Here is a 20,700-nt window from a genome sequence, read left to right on the forward strand (position 1 = left end):
CCCCAGGAAGACTTGCGATGGTCCATGTTCCTTGCCCTAGGTGCCTCAAGACCATCTCCCCCTTTCCCTCTCCACCCCTCTCCCAGGACAGTTGCCACTCCTTCTATGAAGGAAGCACAGAGTAAATCCAGATTTTTCTGCAGTAGTTAAGAGGTTCAGATTGTTTGGGCCAGTTTGTTTAGGGAAGATCTCACCTCCAGTCTGGGGCATGTGGTGTTTCAAGCAACTATGCCAAGGGAATACATGCTCAGACTCTGTCTCAAAGCATCTCCTAGAAACAACCAAAATACCCCCTGGTCCCATCCTGACCAATCTCCTTCTCCCCAGTGCCCCAAGCGGGACAGGCTCACTCTGACCAGCTCACCTTCATCATCAGCACCACGGTGTTCAAAGCTATCATGGCCATGATGGTGTACTCGAAGGATGGGGAGACCACAAAGTGCCAGACCCGGTACTGGAAGGTGTGCCGGTTCTGGGGCATGTACCGCGTGAGGGGTTTGGCGCTGATGGCAAAGTCAATACAGGCCCTCTGGAATAAAACAAGTGCATCAGATCCTGGCCGGTGGTAATGTGGGGGACGGCGGCTGCCACGCTTCTTTCCTTCATGGGGTGGGCAGACAGGTGACTCACAGGTTTCTTACACCTTTTCAACATCTAGGGAGCTCCAAGCTCCCAAACTGCAGAAAACCCATGGAAATGTCCTCTTTCCCCCTCCCCAGACTGTACCTCATTCTTCTCCAGACTGCACTCCTCCATCATTTTGTCTCCTTGCTCTTGGAACGTAATGATGATGAGAGCCACGAAAATGTTGACGAAGAAGAAAGGGAAGACCACAAAATAGACAACATAAAAAATGGACATCTCCATGCGGTTGCTGCGGCTGGGCCCACGGTCCTCCTCCGTCACATCCACCGAATGCTGCAGCACCCTGTGGGCAGACAGGTGAAGAAAAGCAACCAGAGATATGCCCATCAGGACTGCCACCACGCAGCACTTCTCACGGGACCCACTTTGTACAGCCAGCTCTGTCTGTCCACAGGTATAACAATGATAAGATAAACGTCTGTCTTAATCTGCTTTACAAGGACAACCCTTCTAAGTTGCCACAGTTTGTTTTACGGTGCTTTGCCTGTGCCCCTGACGGAAAATAAATTTTCCAGTGCTCCACATACAGAGAAAAAATTGCCCAAGCTCACATGAGCATGAACAAAGGGCTAGTCCTATGGTCATCTCTAAACTTGAGCTAAGCTATACCTCAAGGCCACACAGGAGAAGGGATTATCCATCATTCACTCCCTAAGGAAGAAGCTAACCCCAGCCATGGTCCCAGCATCATATGGGGACTAAAGCTCTTTTGTTCTGACAGAATTTCTTGTCCTTCCTCTCCTCCTCCCTACCCAGCAGTTTCTCTCCCAGCTCTGCCTGGCTGTAGCCAGTTATTAACCCAACCACTCCAATGGGGACATGCCCACCCTAATTCAAGGGGGATGGATGGAGCAGAATACTCACTGGGGCCAACCCTCGCCAGTGGAGACTGTGAACAGGGTGAGCAAAGCCCAGATGATATTGTCGTAGTGAAACTCATGGCGTTTCCATTCCCGGCACTTCACTTCCATCTTGTTCTTCTCGTGGTCCACGTAGTTCCCTCTGCAAGGTTGGGAGACAGCAGGAGACAGCAGTGACCTTTTTTTTTCACTGCCAGACCATGGGACAGTGGTTTTAAACCCCAGGGGCAGCGTGTGTGTGTGGTGGCAGGGGGCACCTCTCCTCCTGCAGTGCTCGAGGGAGAAATAGGGAGAAGCTGGATAACAACTGGGAGGAAGGAGAGAAGGGGAAAGCAAAAGGTAAGAGAGAAGGAGGAAAGAGAACAGGAGCAAAACGCAGGGCTCTGCATCCCGCACCCCATGCAAAGATGTACAGCGCTGACACAGCAATGGGGACAGGACTCAGCCCATGCCGTCCACCCCAAGGGACTACAGCCAAGAGTGAGTCATGACCAAGGACTTAACTGGGAACCCAAAGATGACACCACCCAGCACCCTGCCTTTGCCAGAAGTGTCAGCAGCATCGGACCTACTGAACCGGGCACCTACATGCAGTCCTTCTCTGTGTCCTTAGAGCTGTCAGTGCAGTAGAAAAACTTCCCCTTGAAGAGCTGGACGGCAATGACAGCAAAGATGAACATGAAGAGCTTGTAGACAATGAGGATGTTGAAGACATTCTTGAGGGAAGTCACCACGCAATCGAAGACAGCCTGGAGGAGAGGGCATAGCTCACCTTGGGGAACCAACAGCCTTGGCAAAGGGCAGGACCAAAGCCTTCCTCAAGACTACCATAGGGAAAGACATTTCCCACTCCTGGGGTGGAAAGGAGAAAAGAGCTGGGCCTTCTCCCAGGCAAAGGGCTATTTTATGAGCGAGTTTAACACCTGGAGTACCCCCCAGCACACACACGGACACCAAGCAGCCCCTGAGACAGCAGCAGGGATGGATATTTATATCCTCCAATGTTCTCTGCAACCAGGGCAGCAGACAGGGGACAGCCCTGATGATGTCATTAGCAGCACTCAAGACCAATTAGTAAACACTTTGTTTCGCATCACCCCAGATAACAAGGCAGAGTGAATACCTCTGCCTGCAATAGCAGCACCTCCCTAGGCTGGGCTGTACTCTCAGCCCTCGTTCTCACAGCACTTTAAAAAAGAGAGGAATGTCCTTATCCCTGCTTCATGCTGAAGACAGAGGTGTCCAGAAATCAGCTGACACGGGCTGAATCCATCCACTGATTGGGAGGAACAGCTGGGGTCAAAATTGACGTCTCTGGGGTGCCACCCTGGGCCTCATCCATCAGCCAAATATCGCCTTGTGAAAAAACCTCAGGGCTTCCTTGGTCTCTTACTCCTTTCTGGCTCTATACCCCATCGGCTAAGGCAGGGAAATCCATAATCCTACCTGCACTGCATAAATAATCTCTCTATTCAGATGGGAAATCCCCCTCCGGTGCAACACCATGACAGCACAGCACACAAAATCCTGAGTTGTTTGCAAGCTGCTCTGGTGGGTAAGGTAATGAACTTTGGAAAGAGATTTGAGGTCTTCCAAAGCCAGGGCAGCCTATTTTATCAGGAGAGCATCTGGGCTTTGCTGCCTCATGTCCACTCCAGCCCTGCCTTCCCTGGCAGAGGAGCTAACTGTGACAGCTTGCAGAGATCCAGGCTTGCTTTTAATAACTCACTGCACCTCCAGATACAAAGGGTCTTGTTTGGCATTGTGTTTGAAAACGGGGCTCCTAAAACTACTTGTTCGTTGCTCATGAGCAAATCAATGCACGTGGTCCTTGCACCCACTGGTCCATGCTGGAGCAGACAGGTGTAAGGCAGGAGGTGGGGATCATTACCTTCAGCTTGGGCAGTCGCTTGATGGTTTTCAGAGGCCTCAAGACCCGTAGCACACGAAGAGACTTGATGGTCTTGATATCCCGGCCCTTGTTGGTCCTACCGTGTTGGAGGGAGGCACACACACCCAAAAATGAAACGGAGAGACAATAACCTTGCAGACCCGGGGCTGGATGCTCAGGGGTTTTCAACAGCTGACAACCCCCCCCCAGCATGCGTGAGGATGGGAACAGGAGGGCCACATGCCATCGTGGGGGCCAGCACTCACAAATGTGTGACTGCTGAGCGCTCAGCCCGCCTAAACGAGTCTCCTCCAACACACGCGCCTACAGCTGGCAGAGATGAAAAATGAAGCAATCCTCTCCTCCTCGGGATTAGCACCTTTCCCCTTCGCTGGGGAGCAGCAAGCTTAACACATCCCCTCGTTGTGGAAAGCAGCAACGTGCCAGGGCTGGGGCAGACGACGCAATGCTCTGCCCAAGCAAGGGCAGCTGCCCGAAGGGTGCTGTGGCACGCCGCCCTCCGCCGCGTCCCAAAGGCACGCTGCTCAACGGGGGCATGGAGGTTCGCTTCCCTAGTGCAGGCATGTGCCATTTGCAGATGGGGCTTGCAAAAGGCCACGACCATTGCAAATTGTTTTCTTCCATTGCTACTGGCTGCAAGGAATTCACAAAAAAATGAGGGAGATGCAGTCAATGGGGTCTACGTGCAGGTCTCTCACCAAAGGTTTTCCATCCTGGTTTAAACTCAAGATTCATGGTCCTCACTTTCACCTAGGGAAGCACATGCTGTACGCTTGGTTTCTCTGCACAAATGCTGTCTCTTACAACTTTCTGCCTTATTCCATCAGTGCTACTGAACTTGGTCAGCCTGGTCTTCCATCTCAGAAAATCTCAGCCCTCTCTTCCCTCTCCAGATCAGAACTGCACTCGCCTCCAGCCCAATTCAGCTGAGGGAGGGCAGAGCTTACTATTAGGATTATTTAGAAAAGCAGCACTAAGACCCCACGTGACCCTCATTTCTTGAATGTGGTGATTAATCCCAACCACAATACCAGGGTCTTTTTCTTGTCTTTTAATTAAAGCCATGCTGAACACCCAGGATGGAGCAGAGAGGTCCTGGTGAAGGCAGCACAGTTTGTATCCACCAGGCACCATCAAAAAATGTCAAGGAACTGACTTACAACAACAGACGCTCCAAATTACACAGCTCCTTTGCAAGGATTAATGCAACAGGTAGCACAATAATGAGCTTAATCATTAAAAGATGTAAACAAAACCACTAATTAATAGTCCTCCCTAGGAGCACAGCCCCACAAATGCATGGGAAGCAACTGTACAAATAGCCCCAGGACTCACTTTGCACCTCCCATCTCCTGTTTCGCTCAGTGTCAGGGCCTGGGTAAGCAGCTGGGACATCCGACTCGGGGCTGGGATGAGGATTTAGGGCAGCGGTGCCAGCTGCCACCAGGGCAACTCAACTGCAATGGTTTACATCTGCTGAGGAGGGACCTCTTCAGTCCTCAAGAAACCTCCTGTGGATTTTCTTGGGATCTAACACAGATATGGATGTAGGTCTGGATAACACCAGGAGAAAAGCTTGGTCTTGCTGTGTCTACGGCCGAGGCTGAGCTCTCCTCAGTCCCCTGAGCTTGGCATGAACCACATCCCATGCCCTCGGAGGATGTCAGGGCTGTAGTGCCTACAGCTCTTCAGTGCAGGCAAAGCTCCCACCGGGGTAGAGCCTTCAGCTCTGCAGCGGACATGGCTTTGCCCTGCTCCCTTGGGTGTGCTTCACGCTCTCTCAGAGTACTGCACAGACACTGATAGCTGCAATGAAAGCACCCTCCTTTGAAGGCAAGGAATTGCATTGCTTGCAAAGAAAATCCCTTCTGCACTTTCCCAGAGCACACCACCTTTAATGCATCCTGGGGCAATGCAGGGGTACGTGCAGAGCAGCACACTCCAGTCTCTGCAAACGCAGCTGAGGGTCAGCACAGGCGTCAGACAGACGGACACTCGCCTGCACCTGTCCCCCTTATGCTCCCCAGGGCGGCACCCCGCAGCGACCCGAACGGCATAGTTACCCCAAAGCATTCCTGTCGGCGATCCAGCCCAGCAGCCACCAAACCGCACCAACAGAGAGAGGGAAAAAGAAAGAAGAAAGGAAGAAAGTAAGAAAAGCATCGGGGCAGCTGCACAGGGACGACCGCAGCCTCTCGGGCAGCTCTCCATCACCCCACACCTGGGTTGAAAGGCATGAAGAGTAGACCATGTTGTGTCCTCCAGGATGGGCTTATCTCCAGGGAGAGACTTATCCAGTGAGCTGCGAGCCCCTGCCCTCCCTGCGGGAGGTTTTGGGAGGGTGGGTGCATAGTGAAACCTCTGCTGCAAGAAGAACCCACAGAGAGCGGGACAGTGGGTGACAGTGGGTGGGCACGTGGTCCTCCTTGGCCAGGAATCAGGGAGGGACCTCAAGGCTCAGCCCCAACCTGCCTTTGGTGCCTCCAAGGGAACCTACCTGCAAAGCCCCAGTAGCTCCCATCCAAACAGGCTAACTCTGCTAAATCACCTCCATCAAGAAATCCACTGATTAAGAGCCTGAGCTGCAGCACGGAATTTCCTGCAACCCAGCAGAACACACTCTCAGACAAGCCAAGGTGGTCTACAAGGTCCCTAGCTCCAAACCAAACCTCCATCCTTGCTTGAGCTGAGTCCCTGCCATGTGCACGCAGAGCACTCGGTGCTGGGGCAAAGTCTACAAAGTAAAACATTTCATAAAACCCATAAAAATAACCCCAGACTCTGGCTGCATGTTAGTGAGACAGGTAGAAGGTGTGTTGAAAAGGTGATAGTTTAACTCTGTAGCACTTCTGTGATGGGATATCAAACCTCCATCCTAACCAGCCTCACACCAGGTTATTTTGCAGTGCGTAAGGGTCCCTCTTGCTTCCAGACACTGGTGCCGATGGGCACGAGGAGATGCTGCTCAGCAAAGAGGCACCTCTGCTGGGTACCTCGGGGTGGAGAAACTTCTGCCCTTGCTCACCAGGTGAGATGATGAGGGCTACGCACTGACCACTCAACCTTTCCACCAACCCTTCCACCGCTCAGCATTTCCCGCTGCTGCAAGCGCACAGGCGTAGGCATCACTGCCTCTTGGCAGCTCTGCAAAGCTGCAAGTGAGCGCCGATCCTCTGCGTAATGCCTCCTTGGAGGGTGCCATGGAAGGCAAAAGAGAGCAGGGTCTTTAGTTACGGTGCTGGTTATTTCAGCTAATTTAATTTGAACTCTTTGGAGATTTACGGTTTTATAGTGGGCTTTTTATTTAGGCTGCATTTGGATTGACGTATTCGCTTTCCACGTGGAGAGCTATGGATGAGCCAAGATGACTTCTCACTCAGGATGTACAGGCTCTGAGGGGGCAATGGACAAGCTACAACGGCACACGGCGACACGGCTTTATGAGTGGACACTTGTTCATCGGTGATTTTGATATGGCACTGACAGCCAGCAGATGATGGTGGCACCGCTGGACCAGCTCAGGGACCTCCTGTTGCGCCCACAGCTACCCAGGACGCCCGCAGGAAAACTAAACTGCAGAGGGGAGGCAAAAGGGGCAGAAAACCCAAATGGCATGGCATGTCCCAGCACTTCTTCAACCGGGAAATGCTGGACCTGGTCACCAGCCGCTTTCAGCCACGTAATTGCCGCAGCCGCTCCATGGGCATCGCTTTGCCCACCCAGCGCTGTGGAGGCGAGGCAAGGGAGAGGGAGGACACATCCCCCCCCGGCCCCACATCAAAGAGCTCATGGAGGGAGGTGAAAGGAGAGGGATTCAGACATCACCACCAAAGTTTTCCTCTCAAGACCAGGAGGGAGGGAGGGAGGGCGGCAGGTTGGGATATATATAGCTGGCAAACGTCCTGCGGCTTCTGGGGCCACAGCGGCGACAGGCTGCTGAGGGGAGAGGCAGGTGTTCTTATAAATGCTTTATAATGTACAAACCCATTAGAAATTGCTGTGGCTCCTTTGTTCTTCTCACCCCCAAAGCCATGAGATCATCTCCTCTAGCAGGAGCCACTGTCACACGTGGGGGAGAAGGACAATCCTGCAGGTTTACGTTATAGAGCCATCATCCACAACACAAGCGACTCAGTATCTATTCAGCTACGGCTACCAGAGTGGGCAGGCAACGTAGATGCTTGCTGCAAACATATGTGGAGATGCAACAGCCCTCTCCGTGAGAGGGGGTTCAGTGCCACAGCCAATGGGGGTGCTCACCCTTGAGAATTCAGCTGCCCTGTGCCCAAAGGGACCCGTCCTTCCCTCGGGAGGCTGGGTGGAAGTAGGCAGGTGGCAGGAGGTGTTGGATGGGGCACAGCATCTTCCCCGTGTGCTCAGTGCTGGCAGGCAGGGACCCTGCCAGCTCCAGGAACTGTGTCACCTTTGCAGGGTGGGGGCCCACCACCGATTCTGGTACGGTCAGCGGCAGTGAGGACACCTGCCCACCCAGGAGCAGGCTGAGCCATCAAGCTATGGTCCTTCAGCCATCAAAAAGTCTTGATGAAAGATGTCTTGGAAGGAAAAGGCTCCCCTGTCCTCCCCTAAAGCCCCACAAACCATCCAGCACATCTTCAGGCTGCTGATGCCCTTGACCCCCCCCAGACATGCTCTGAGGGGCTGCCCTGGCAGAGGGGGGGATCAGGCAGACCCCAGAGATGCTCGATCCATCCTCATGGTGGCCTGGGTGGCCTTCTGGGGGCTCAGAGCCAGTGGATCTGCCCTACACCCCTTCCCCATGTCAGGGTCTGCAGTCAGCCCCCAGCCCTGCCCAGGAGCTGGTTCATCCCTGCTCCGAGCGAACTGAATTCTCCCATGCTCTTCCCAAGGAGAGAGCAGCAGCTGAAAGCACTGGGTGAGGACAGGGGTGAGGAGGGTGAGGAAGGCAAAAGCAACCGGCTGGGGAGGGTGCCAATGGGTGAGAGCAAGGGGAAGGAGCTGCTGCCCAGCCAGGGATTAGATGGGAGGAACGGATTATGGGCTGTAATCCATCAAGCGACCTTGGGGCTTGGACCCAGCCACTGGAAGAGCCTTGCACGGTACCTGAGCTGTGGACAAGGACAGGGCTCCAGTCTGCGCGGCTGCCAGGCCCTCCCCTCTCACCAGCACTAACACCACCACTGCCAGTGTCAAAGGCACAAAGAGAGAACAACAGTGTGACAAACCCACAGCATCTCCTCTCTTCTCCCTCCTTGGGCACCAACAAGGGCATCACGGCCCCAGGGACCAGGGGGTGCCCCTTGCCCGCTCTCTGGGTGCCAGTGCATGCCTCCTCGTGCTCACACCGCGCTACCTGCCCCAGCACAGAGGAGGGCAGAGCAGCATGAAAGTCATCCCTGGATGCTTCTCCCCTCCATGGCACGGGCACCACAGACATCAAGTCACGCTGTGGAGGAGGACCCACCTGCAGGTGCCACAAGCTCGGTACCAGAGCCCAACCGCAAGGCAATGCTCAGCAGGAACATGCTGCAGAGCAAGCACACAGCACCCTGCCCTCAGCGTGATGCTGCAGAAGATGTGGGCACAAACCCTACCGGCTGCATCCCCGTTCCTGCAGGGCTCCGGGGCAACGCTCCCCCTTGGAGCAGAGGAAAAGCCACTGGCCAGGGGTACCATTTCCAGCACAAACATGTTTGGAGAGCAGCTCCACCTGGCAGGCTGCTGCTTTTGCTGTCTCTGTGAGCCCCTGGATGCGTTGCAGGTGTGTAACTCCAGCTCTGCCACCCTTGGGTCTTTTTCCCTCTCTAACAGCCCCTTCTGCCCTCTTTCAAGTCCACCTTCACCACCAACCTCTTCCTAGCATCTCCAGCTTTCTTTGCCTTGCCCCCTGCCTGCTTGCTCACCAGCATTTGACAAACAAGGAGAAATACATCTCTGGAGCAGCCACGCACCGCTGCCAGGAGCCATCCCAGAGACAGAGCAGAAGGGTGTAGAGAAATAAAAAAAAAAATCAGGGTCTAGTAGCCATAACACACAGTTGCATCCTCCTCCCATCCCAGCCAAGGAAGGCAGGGAGCTGATAATAATGACAGCCACTTACGCCAAGGCAAAAGCCACCAGCGCTCCCACCACCACGATGAAATCCAGGATGTTCCAGAGGTCTCGGAAGTAGGAGCCGTCCTGCAGGATCAAGCCCTGATCGATCATCTGCAGGGAGGAAATGGTGAGAAAAAACAGGAAGGGAATGAGCAGCTCGGACATCAAGTAGAAGCAGCTGCAGGTGGGATGTGCTGGGGACGGGGATATCGCTGGGGAGCAGCAGACCTGTCCCTGCGCCCCAGTTACATCTTTTGGGAGCCTGGAGACTGATAAAAGTGGTGCTGAGCACTCTCGACTCCCAGCACTAAGAACCAGGCTTTAAAGTCTCCATCATCCAAATTTAGGACCAGAATCGAAAAAACTGAGCTATTTCCCACCCACTGCAAGGACACCATGGGACAGAGCATCCCCAGCGCAGCCAGCCCGCAAGGCCTCTTACCTTGATAACCATCTCAAAAGTGAAGACGCCAGTGAAGACGTAGTCGAAATACCTCAGGACCTGCAGAGAGAGGGCACGGGCGCTCTGCAGCCACTGCCAAGCAAACGGGCTCGCTGGTGCCCACCCAGACCCCATTACCACCCCGCACCAGGGCTCGCCTGGCTCAGGTGCAGACAGAGGGTTGGTTTGCTTGCCCCAAACCCAGCCTGTTCCCTAAGAGTTCAGGACAGCCATAAACCCAGCCTGCAAAGGCAGGAGAGAAACATTTCCCATGCATGGTGCAAGTGGCTCTGAAATCATGCTGCGAACCAGAATCATGCTCCCCCATACCAGTCCCTGTGCACATCAGCATCTCCCCAGTTTAAGCTACTTTACTATTGACAAGGCACCCTAGTCTGCTCCCCAGGCTGTAAACCCTGCGTGTGGGAGGCCGATAGGGATTTCCAGGTTTTATAAAGGAAGGTGATGTGGAAGAAGTCAGACCCCACAGCGCAGAGCAAGCACTGTCACCGGCTGCCCTGATCCGTGTTCCACATGTGCCCCACCACAGAAGCTAAAATCCTACAAGACCTCTGCCTGCGGGATGGGGGGAGCAGGGGAGGTTTGCAATCACTTTGTTGCGGTCGGAGTTGGTGAGGACGGGATCCTCCGCCGCGAGGGCGATGCTGCTGGCAGCGATCACCAGGAGGATGCACATCTCGAAGTAGCGCAGATTCACGATGTAGTGGCAAGCCCTCCGCACCCTGCAGGGAGACAGCCCGCACCCCATCCTGTGAGCCCCTGGCATGCCCCAGGCATGGCCCACGTGCAAAACCCACCGCACGACATCAGCTTCCAGAGCAGAAAGATGGGCAGCAAAGTCTGGGGAGCAAAACAAGGGAGCCCAAGGGTGGTTTGGGCTTGCTGACCCCTTTGCCTGGCCATTGCAGCCCCCCAGACACACCACAGCCAGCCAGGGAGAGTCCCTCAGAAACTGGGGTGTTTATTCTTCCAGGCTGCTGGAGCTGGGCAAGAGCTACAGGGAAGCAGAAAACTGCAGAAAAATGTAACAAGCACTGAATAAAAATCACAGCTAGCAATCAGCAGTTGGGACAGAAAACCATGAGTGTGGCTGGCACAGACAGAGAACACTGCCAGGGCTTGGGGAACACCATGGCTGGTTATTCAGGCCGTTTGGGAGATATTCAGCCTCCTTCCCAAGGGCATCCCCTGTCTTCAGTGATGGCTAGGGGTCCTTCCCCTTGCAGCCCTCCCCAACCCCGGGCTCCTACAGTCCAAAAAATGTCTCACGGGTTGGTGGTGCTGAAGATGAACATGGAGCTGTGCGGCACCATCGCTTTTCCCGTCTCGCTTTTCTCCTTCTTCCTCTTCTTCTTCTCCATCTCCGCCTCGTCCTCTTTGGTCTCAGCCTCCTTTAAGGGGCTGGCTTCACCATCTGTCTTGTTGCTAACTGCAGGAAAGCGAGAGCCTTTGCCCGGCCTTGCAGACAAACAGCGCCCTGGGGTGTCCCTGCCACCCGGGCACGTGCAACCCCCCTGGTTTCTGCTTTGCACCCCCGTGCCGTTATGGGGAAAGGAACCAGAAGGGAAGAAAAGACATGAGCTGCCAGGAAGAAGCAGACGAAAGGAGTTTTAACAAGGCCAGCTTTCGCGGTGCTGTTTAATTAATAACACCATTTAGAGCGGCTCACCTTGACAGCGAGGATGCTGTTAAGGGGTTTGAGCAGCAGCGAGCTGGGCGGAGGCTGTGGATGTGTTAGGAAAAACAAGGGATGCGAGTGTTTTGCCCAAGCGGAGAGGAAGGGAGAAGGAGGGATCAGGCGAAGGGGCGGGTGGGAAGGAGGTGAGAAAGGGAGAAGCTCCCCAGGGGATGATAGCACATCAGCATTGTGTTCAGGTTTCCCTGCAAAACTGGGGTGCTGGAGGGACATGCTACAAGGAGCAGCAAGGAAAGCCTCCCCAGCTGATGGATGTGGATAGGAAAAGCCGTGCAAGCAGCTTTCCATCCCCACAGGGTCCCTGAGGGCCAGGAGAGGGGCTCAGGAAAGAGAGACAGGTCCTCACTCTGTACCACAGCGGAGTCGTGGACATCGATCATGATGGTGGTGCTCTCCGTGGCCTTCTCGGTGTTGGGGGTGATGGAGGAGAGGTCGGGCTCGCTCCGGCTGACGGTGCGGCTGGCCTCCAGCAGCGCTTGCTCACTGGTGTCCAGGCTGCTACAGTCCTGCTCCGTCAGGCTGCCCGTCTTCCCCCGGGGAGCCTCGGGTACTGCTTGTGGGGGGCTCCCCTCCTCAGCGGTCCCAACCAGCTCGGCATCGCCGGCAGGGACCCCGTTCGTCCTGCAGGAGGGATGTGGGAGAAAAAGAGGCGCGAGAAGATAAGGGGACAGGACGAGGAGCTGTGAGAACTGTAAGATGCCCTCCCCAGGTACCAACCTGACAGGCTCCCCGCTCGCCTCCAGCTCCCCCTGAATCAGTGCCTCTGCTGCGGCCGCATCCCCGCACCGGTCCCCATCCTGCGCCCCCTCTGTGGGGCTGGTCTCCTCAAGACCCATCTCCTGGCTGGCTGAGCGGCTCCCCAGGGCACCGGCTGGCTCCTTCCCCTCCATCCGGGCTCTGCGGTGCCGGCTGCGCCGCTGGCTCTGCCTCATCCTGGCCCTATCCTCGATGCTGCCTCCTGCCCCATCCTGCTCACCCGGCTCACAGTTCCCGTGGCACGATTTCTGGTGCCACAACTCCTTGTCTCGCTTGGCCCGGGGCGAGGGGCTCCTCCTGTCCTCACCACCACCGGGGTTGGCTCCCGGGGCCGGCTGCTCGGGTCCCTCGGCCGGCGGCCGCTCGCCCTTGCCGCCCTGCTCCTCGGTGCATTTCTCCAGGGCGACGCCGTCCCCCTGTTTCTTCCTGCGGAAGATGCTGGCGTGGGGGTTGATGAGGGCTGGCTCTTCCTTGTTGATGCCCTCCTGGCTGGACATCTGCATGTGCCGGCGCAGTTGGCTGGTGCGCTGCTCCCACACCGACATGTGGTGCCGCCGGCGACGCTCCCGCCTGCAACGGGGGACAGCAAGGGGTCGGCATCCCGGCTGCCCCCCCGGTGAAGCACCCACCCTCGGTTTAATTTGGGAATCCCAGGGAGAAGGAAATGCCATCCCCAGGGCTACGGGCTGGGCTCCTGCTTCGTTCCAAGCCCTCTGGCATCCCTCTGGTGCTGGTAGGGGCTGGAAATGGGGCTGAGACTGTACTTCTGCCCCTTCAGAAGGCATCGGGCTAATGGAGGACCAGCCCCAGCAGCCTCACAGCTGCCCTGAAGCTTTTGGGCAGCATGGCCAGCTTGCTGGGAGCAGCCAGCTCCCTACCTTGCCCTAACCCAGCCAGGTGGTGACCACTTTCCTCTTGCATGATTGCCTGGGGACACCTTCTTAAATATGGGCAATGCCCTCTCACTGCAGCCGGGGATCCCTCCTTATACTGGGCATGCCTTTGCATCGCCAGCCTCTTGGAGCTGGGCTCCTTTTCGGAGCGGCACTGCCCTAACAGTACAAATGATGGTGTCGGGGACTCTGACGCCAGAGACAGCTTGACGGCAAGGGTGGCAGTCCTGATGGGATGGGGACAGTGAGTAAGAGGGGAAAAGATGCCAGGTCCAAGACCTGCCTTTCTCAGTGAGAGATGGCCCTCCGAGACATTTGCAATGGACAACGTCACCAGGCGCAGGAGGTCCCCTCCCTCCCTGTACTTAGCTACGCTCGGCCGGGACAGCCTCTCACCCAGCAGATCCCAGGCAGGAAGACTGCCCCAAGGGTAGGGGAGCACTGGTTTCAGTTGTCTGCAGGGGAAGGAGCTGTACTGGGCTTCTCTATGTTCCTGCAGGTCTGCTCTAGGGAGGACTAGGCTATACCATGAAACCTTTGCAGTGCCATAAACACGCACACAAACACCCTGGAGAAAACAGATGTGCCCTTCCCAACACACCTAGGCACACAGAAACACCCACGAGCACACACATGTACATACACTGCTCACCCCCCCCCGAGCACACGCGACTGCACATCCACAGACAACGGCACGCACCAACACACACGTGCTGCGCGGCACACGCACGAGGAGGTTGGGCGCACACAAAACCACGGCTGCACGCACAAATCCACAAAGGCACGCACACAGGGGTGCAACGGAGCACACTGAATACAGGCACGCGCACACACACACACACACACACACGACCCCCCGCCTCCAGCCGAGGAGGTCGGAGGGGAGCGGTGTGCGCCCCGGCCCCACGGACGCACAGAAAGCACAGGAGCCACAGACGACACGCGACCCCACGGCCCACATACAGGTGGCTGCTGCGTGGCTCCCACATCGACATGTGGTGTCTCCTTCGCCTGTCTCTTCTGGGGAGGAAAAACAAATGGGTTCAATCCCCCCTTCACCCCTCCTTTGACTCGTGTGGGCAATACAGAGAGGTGGCCCCCCACCCCGGGCAGCCGGCAGCTCTTTGCCTATCGGCTGCCGGGATGCCGGAGTGCAGCAGCCAGCGGTGAACCCCCTTGCACGTATGTGCTTGCACACCGGCAATGAGCTGCCTGCACTCACACTCACGCGCTGCGATTCTTTTCGGGGGGGGCCACGGAGCCTTCCCTGCGGCGGCCAGCCGTGCAGCAGCAGCAGCACGGGGAGAGCAGTGCAGGCTGCAGCCCCTCAGAGGCCCCGGTACCTCCTTGGATATTTAACAGCTCTTTCAAACTGCTCCAAATTCACTTCTCCCGAACAACACGTGGCAATTTGAAAGAGGAAGCGATGCGTCAGGCCAGCCCCAAGCTGCTCAGAGCCGTCGCCATGGGTCGATGCTGCCCTGAGACCACAGAGGGGAACGTGAAGCTCCCCAGCAAAAGCAAGGCAAAGCCCAGGGCTGAGATGCCACAGACCCCCTGTCATCTTAGCAGCCCTGACACAGAGAAGCTTAACAGGGCTGTCAGTGCCCTTCACCCCCACCGACTTCAGGCAGCTGGGGAGATTCAAGGCTTTATCCTTTGTATCAGCACAGAAAAGATTCGGATATGCACAGCTCCAAGCAAACAGCCACGAGCATATGCAAATGTGCATGCAGTGATTTACAGGGTTTGCTCTTTCCAATTGCCATGTGTGTGTGCAGGACATGCAAGCAAATATACTTCAGCCGCACGGGACCAAGCACCGATGTGCACGCAGAACTCACACCGGTGAGACCGGGTGCATCTCGCTGCCATCCCGTGAGTGCCCCAATACCCTCAGCCCCCTGGGTGAGTCACGCTGGTGATTGCCTCATTACGGCCTCCTTATGGCCACATGCACGGGAACAGCCCGGTGCCACGCTCAAGGCAGAGAGCGAGTTGCAGGCGCCCGCCGCCATCCCTGCAGCAAGTGGCCGAGCCTTCAAACGCATCCACGCACCACGTTAGGCACCAACACATGACAGCATCCGCATGCGTCCATCTGGCCACCCACTCGTCAAACAGCTCCGAGCCATCTGCACCAACGGCACCCATGTACAAATACAATACTCCGACCGGCACCGCAGCCGCCCACACCAACCTGGCCACGTGGGAGCACTCATCCCCGAGCACCACCGGACCTCTCTGCAGGCAGGAACGCGTGTACCAAACCTGCCTGCGCTGAGTACCCACATAGAAATGAAGCCATCTGTGTCTGCGCACACCCAAACACTGAGACCGGTTCGGCTTCACCGCTCTGAGTTTCCAACAGCCCTTCAGTACCGGCTCTGCTCTGGCTTGTCCCTTACTGTGATGTCCCCACCATCCCTCCCCACCTGCCGGCATGGATGTAGCACCACCAAAAGCACATCAGACCTGATGCTGGAGATGGTTGCCCCCATGGCATCACACTCTCTTCCCTGCCCCTGACACTATCCATCCTGATGAGGGGGAGGAGCTGGAAAAAAGATCTGAGAATATCAATACCTTCCCATTTCAATGCCGCTACAACAACAACCAAAGGTTAAAGAGATCTGTTTTCCTAACCAGCTGTATCTGACAATGGCTAGAAAACTCTAGCAGGGATGTGCAGCGTGGGCAAATCCTTTAGTGCCCTAATATAGTCCATCTGCTGCTCTTCCTCTCTCCTATCTGTCCATCCTCCAGCCTCTTCTGCAGCCTAAATCCCTCTATTCCCTTGCTTTGTCCAACACGTTCCCACTGGTAGCCAGAGACGGTCACAACACACACTCTACCATCTCTCCCATAAGCCCCCCCTGCCAGTACTTGGCCAGGCACAGATTATTACAAACATCCCATCACGCCCAAACCAGGGCGATATCTGCAGCTGCTGGGAGACCAGGCAGGGCTTATAAGTAGCCCCAGGTCCTGCTGCCCCTAAAACCACGGGTGACGCATGCAGGATGGGGGACCATCGCATGCCACCGCTGCCAAGCCAGGGAGGGGGCCGCTCCTAATGCTGCCTCCAACCCCCCCCAGATCAGTGCTCGCCTGAAGACAGCGGTTTCTCTCGGCAAATCTGCAAGAGATTCTGCCGTGTATGAGCTTGGCTGGGTTTCAAAGCATAATGAAACCTAAAATTCCCTGGGAAGGGATTCTATAAAAAAAAAGAAAAAAAAAAATCCTTTCAGCCTTACTGAAATGTACTGTTTTGGGAAACAAATCAAAACGCCTCGTTCCAATGTTGACTTTGAAAGTTTTATGTGATTTAGACCATATGATGCCGCAAAATAAAGGGAAAAAAAGGCGTCTAGGAAGGAAAAAACAGAATCTTCTTCTGCTGAAACGCAGACACAAGGCTCCTTAACACCATGCCAGGGGATTATGTGGCTTGGGGCTTTTTTTCTTGCCCAAATCAAATTTCTGTACAATCAAATATGGTTTTGCAAGCCTGCTCCATCTCTCATAACTGCATTCGCTACCGGGGAAGGAGCCCGGAGGAGACTTGTGACACTGCTGATCCCTTCTCCCCCAGCCCTGGCTGCTCTCCCGCAGCTCTGCCATGAAGAAACACTCCCCAGGAACAAATATCACCCCTCCTCAAGAAATACCTTCCTCCTCCCCAGCCTCCTTCCCCACCCCTAGCAGCAGCCTGCAGCGTTTGAGCTGTACTTTTGGGGCAGAAAGCCTCTTTTAGTGTATTTCTGCCATGCCCAAGCACTGAAGCTGCTGCTTGGGGCAGAGGTGGGCCACCCCAGGTCCTGCGGGGTGACCTGATCCCTGCTCCGGCACCTCTCTGAAGGCACTGCTGCTCAGGGGGAGCACGCTCCTAGATCTCCATCCATCCTCAGAAAGACACCCGGAGAGGGAGGAACCTCTTTTTCTTGCGGCAGCCCCATAACCAGCTGTGCCAGGCTCTGTTTCAGCTCTCCATCCACCCTGCTAAGAAGCCCTACTGGGCTCAGGGAGCGGGCGCCGGGGTAGTGGTGGTGAGGGTCACTCACTCGATAGCAGGCATGTTTGGGGCAGACATGGGGCTGACTTCTTTGGCTTTCTGAAGGGCGTGCTTCTGGTTAAAGGCCTCCTCTTCCTCCTGCTCATCCTGTGGAGGAAAAAGGGGAGTTGCTTAGTGGGATGCTGGGGTTTCAAGGGAAGGTGCAGCCATCAGAAGGAGGGAAGAATATGTGGGGGAATCTTGGATGCCAAGGCGTGTGGGAGAAAGGGGGACCTGTAATTCCAGAGACAGTCTTTATTTTCCTTGTGCTATGGGGACGCAACTTCCCCGCTACACCAGATCTTACTGAAGGCGTCAGCACTACTGAAATAAGTGAACCCAGCCCACTCCAGGCAAGAGCTGGGCTGTGCACGCTAGAACAGCCCCAGACGGCATAGACCAGCTCAGCCTTCCCTTCTTCACAGCCACAGGGGCGAGACAGGCATCCCCCCGATGGAGTGGGAGGCAAGGCATCCATGAATGACCCCAGCAGAGACCGTATTGCTTTAATGAGTATGGTTGTGTCTCCAGAGCAAAAAATGTCATTAGGAGTCATTAGCGTGCATTCAGCCTTTTCAAAAACTCAGCACTCCCTTAATTGATGCTGCTGGTATGCCACGGGGCTCTCCCACCCCTCTCACCCCAGCAGCAGCTGGCAGCCCCTGCAAGTGCCACCTGCACCCACTGAGGGAGGGCAGGGACCCCCACACGCACCCCTCAGGCAAATGAGCACCATGCCCCATTTCGTTCACGGCTAACAGGTCAGATTTACACCAGCGTGGAAGCCTCTCAGTAAACCCCAAGGACTTGAGTAACAGGCATTGGCTCTGCAAAAAAATGGGCACCACAAGATCACTGGTCCCCTCCAAGGAGCAGCAATGACCCTTGCAGCTCTTGCCTACTCACCATTATCCAGATGGTGCCCCAACAATTTAGCATTCCCCAAATATTTCCCTGCACGGTCTTAAAAACAAGCTAAGCCCAATAACCTCTCAAGCACCATCCTAAATTGCATCCTAAATCGTGTCCACTGCCCTGTGGACAGATGGGGAATAAATACTGACATCACTGGAAAGCGCTTCCCACTCCGCATCTCCAGAGTGCTCGGGCAAATAACCATCCCTGCATCAGACCCCATCAGATAGATGAGGGTTATCTCAATCTGACTGGAGGCAAACAAAACTGGGGAGCTTAAGCGGAGAAACAGTTAAGGCACACTTAATGGGAAGTGGGAGTGTTTCTGGAGAGACACGAGATCGGCAGGTTTAAGAACTCTCCTGAATCAAAGTCTAACTGGCTTTGCCCAGTGATATGGGTTTGTGTTTCAGGGGACAACCCTGTGTATCCTCCTGGAGGAAGAGCCCCCATTTCCAATTTGACCGGACCTCTTTTTCAAGGCAGGCTGAGCTAAGGGACAAGGTGGGCCCAGTTCTGGCGTGAGGACAGTCACAGGCGGTGCTCCCAGTACCTTTCCTGCTGGCCCCATCCTTCACTATCTTCACACCAGCAAGAGAAGAAAGAGAAGCAACCAGAATGTACCTTGGTGAGCTCCTGAGCATTGGCCAGGTTGTCCACCGCAATGGCCAAGAAGACGTTCAGCAGAGTATCTGTGAGCAGCTAAGGATGCACAAGGCATATGTTAAGGACATGGGTGTCTGCAGCCACCAAGGGAGAGTGGCCCTGACAGCGCCTCACCAGCTCAGTGAGGAGCAGCCAAAGGGACAAACTTCTCACCCATCCCATATATACAGCCCTCAATGCATCTCCAGAGAGCTCCTTCTCTGCGTTTGGGATATCCAGGGCTGCCACATGTGTGACGGGACTCCCTCAATTGGGAGAAGAGGAAGAAGCGGTGCGTGGGGAGGGGGGTGCCCCCAGAGAAGGAGATGAAATGGGGTTGTCTCCACTAAAAGCACAGCAGCCACCCAGGTGGATACAGTTTCCAAACAAAGTGAGGACGATGAAATAGATGGAGGACCACATGCCTGAGCGAACACCTCCCTGGGAGCGGATGCCGTTGTACATCACCTCGTTCCAGTCCTCTCCTGTCAGGATCTGTAGGAAAGCAAGCCATCAGCTCTGTCACCCACACCTTCTTGTCACCTGGACAGCCCCCTTGATCTATCCCCTCAATGGGCAGGAGCCAAGCACATAGACCCTGTGGAGTGGGTAACCCAGCTCTACAGCTGCGGCACTTGAGGGAGATGATGCTGGACACTGCTGAGGATTTAGGTCTCCTCAGAAGAGTTTTAAAACTCTTCCACCTTGCATAACGGAGGTGGAAGAGTTTCCATCTCTTGTCGTCTGCTTCGTTATACGGGAGGAGAGGGAGGAAGTGAGTTATATCCCAACAGCTGTTGGAGGGCAACTCCTTTGGTTTAAAGAGCCCCTTCCAGCCAGGAGGGGAGTAAGCAGAGAGTCCCAAATCCCTTTGGTTGTGTCCCCTTGCAGCCCAGCTCCTACCTGGAACACTGTCATGATGGCTGCGGGGAAAGTGTCGAAGTTGGCTGATGGCGTCCCATCGATGAAGTTAAACCTGGAAGTGGAACCAGGAGGACATAAATGGGCTGGAGTACCAACGTGATCAAATCCCTGACTGCTGTGCTATCAGCTCTCTTGTGCTTAGGAGGACCTTTCCCCACATTAAGGAAGGTCTCCTGAGCATTTGGTGCCAGAACCCAAAAGGTGTCCTGGCCAGAAGGACCCACACAGCCCGAGGCACCTGCCCGAGCAGGGACTTTTGTATGGGAGAGGTACCACTGCTAGCAGCAGGCTGAGGGGCAAGGGTACAGTCTTCCTAGGCACATAAGAGGGCTTTAAGGCAAAGAAATTCCTTTTCCCCAGACTTAAAACAACCTACCTGCCTCCAAAGAGCTGCATTCCCAGCAGGGCAAAGACTACAATGAAGAGAAAGAGAAGGAAGAGCAGGCTGATAATAGACTTCATGGAGCTCATCAGCGAGACCACCAAATTCCTCAGGGATGCCCAGTACCTAGAAAACAGAGACAGTGCTGGAGCACTCCTGGTGATGCTAACAGGAGAGCAGGAGTGACTGGATCTGGGCTGCGGCCAGAGCCTGAGATGAAGGCTGACAGGCACAGACAGTTGGTACATACTTGGTTATTTTAAATATTCGCAGGAGACGAAGGGCTCGTAGGACACTGATCCCAAAAGAGGTTCCTGGCCTGAAGATAGCCCAAACCACTTCAAAGATGCTTCCCACTGTGACCTGAGAAGCAGACACAACCACGAGTCAAAGACAAGCTCAAGATGGGCTGTTGCAGGAAACCCTCACATGCCTGAAGATGAGGCACCCAACACCCTGCCTAAGACCGGGTGTCTCTGT

The 20,700-nt window shown here is 55.3% G+C and overlaps 1 protein-coding gene across 1 annotated transcript in view; it reads right to left on the reverse strand.

Annotated features, from left to right (window-relative positions):
* The window catches only part of CACNA1E (calcium voltage-gated channel subunit alpha1 E), a 115,457-nt gene that overhangs the window by 22,141 nt on the left and 72,616 nt on the right, over positions 1-20,700 (reverse strand). The window contains exons 14-31 of the mRNA XM_075038528.1: positions 20,471-20,583; positions 20,215-20,346; positions 19,818-19,890; positions 19,292-19,409; positions 18,894-18,961; positions 17,365-17,462; positions 14,264-14,320; positions 12,369-12,977; positions 11,998-12,272; positions 11,225-11,384; positions 10,548-10,677; positions 9,935-9,994; positions 9,497-9,603; positions 3,397-3,493; positions 2,094-2,254; positions 1,510-1,647; positions 727-928; positions 365-529 (exon numbers count right to left, since the gene is read on the reverse strand). Of these exons, the coding sequence (XP_074894629.1) occupies positions 365-529; positions 727-928; positions 1,510-1,647; positions 2,094-2,254; positions 3,397-3,493; positions 9,497-9,603; positions 9,935-9,994; positions 10,548-10,677; positions 11,225-11,384; positions 11,998-12,272; positions 12,369-12,977; positions 14,264-14,320; positions 17,365-17,462; positions 18,894-18,961; positions 19,292-19,409; positions 19,818-19,890; positions 20,215-20,346; positions 20,471-20,583 (2,763 nt within the window). The remainder of the gene's footprint in view (positions 1-364; positions 530-726; positions 929-1,509; positions 1,648-2,093; positions 2,255-3,396; positions 3,494-9,496; positions 9,604-9,934; positions 9,995-10,547; positions 10,678-11,224; positions 11,385-11,997; positions 12,273-12,368; positions 12,978-14,263; positions 14,321-17,364; positions 17,463-18,893; positions 18,962-19,291; positions 19,410-19,817; positions 19,891-20,214; positions 20,347-20,470; positions 20,584-20,700) is intronic.

The sequence above is a fragment of the Buteo buteo genome, chromosome 10 (genome assembly GCF_964188355.1).
Source record: "Buteo buteo chromosome 10, bButBut1.hap1.1, whole genome shotgun sequence".
NCBI classification, from domain to species: domain Eukaryota; kingdom Metazoa; phylum Chordata; class Aves; order Accipitriformes; family Accipitridae; genus Buteo; species Buteo buteo.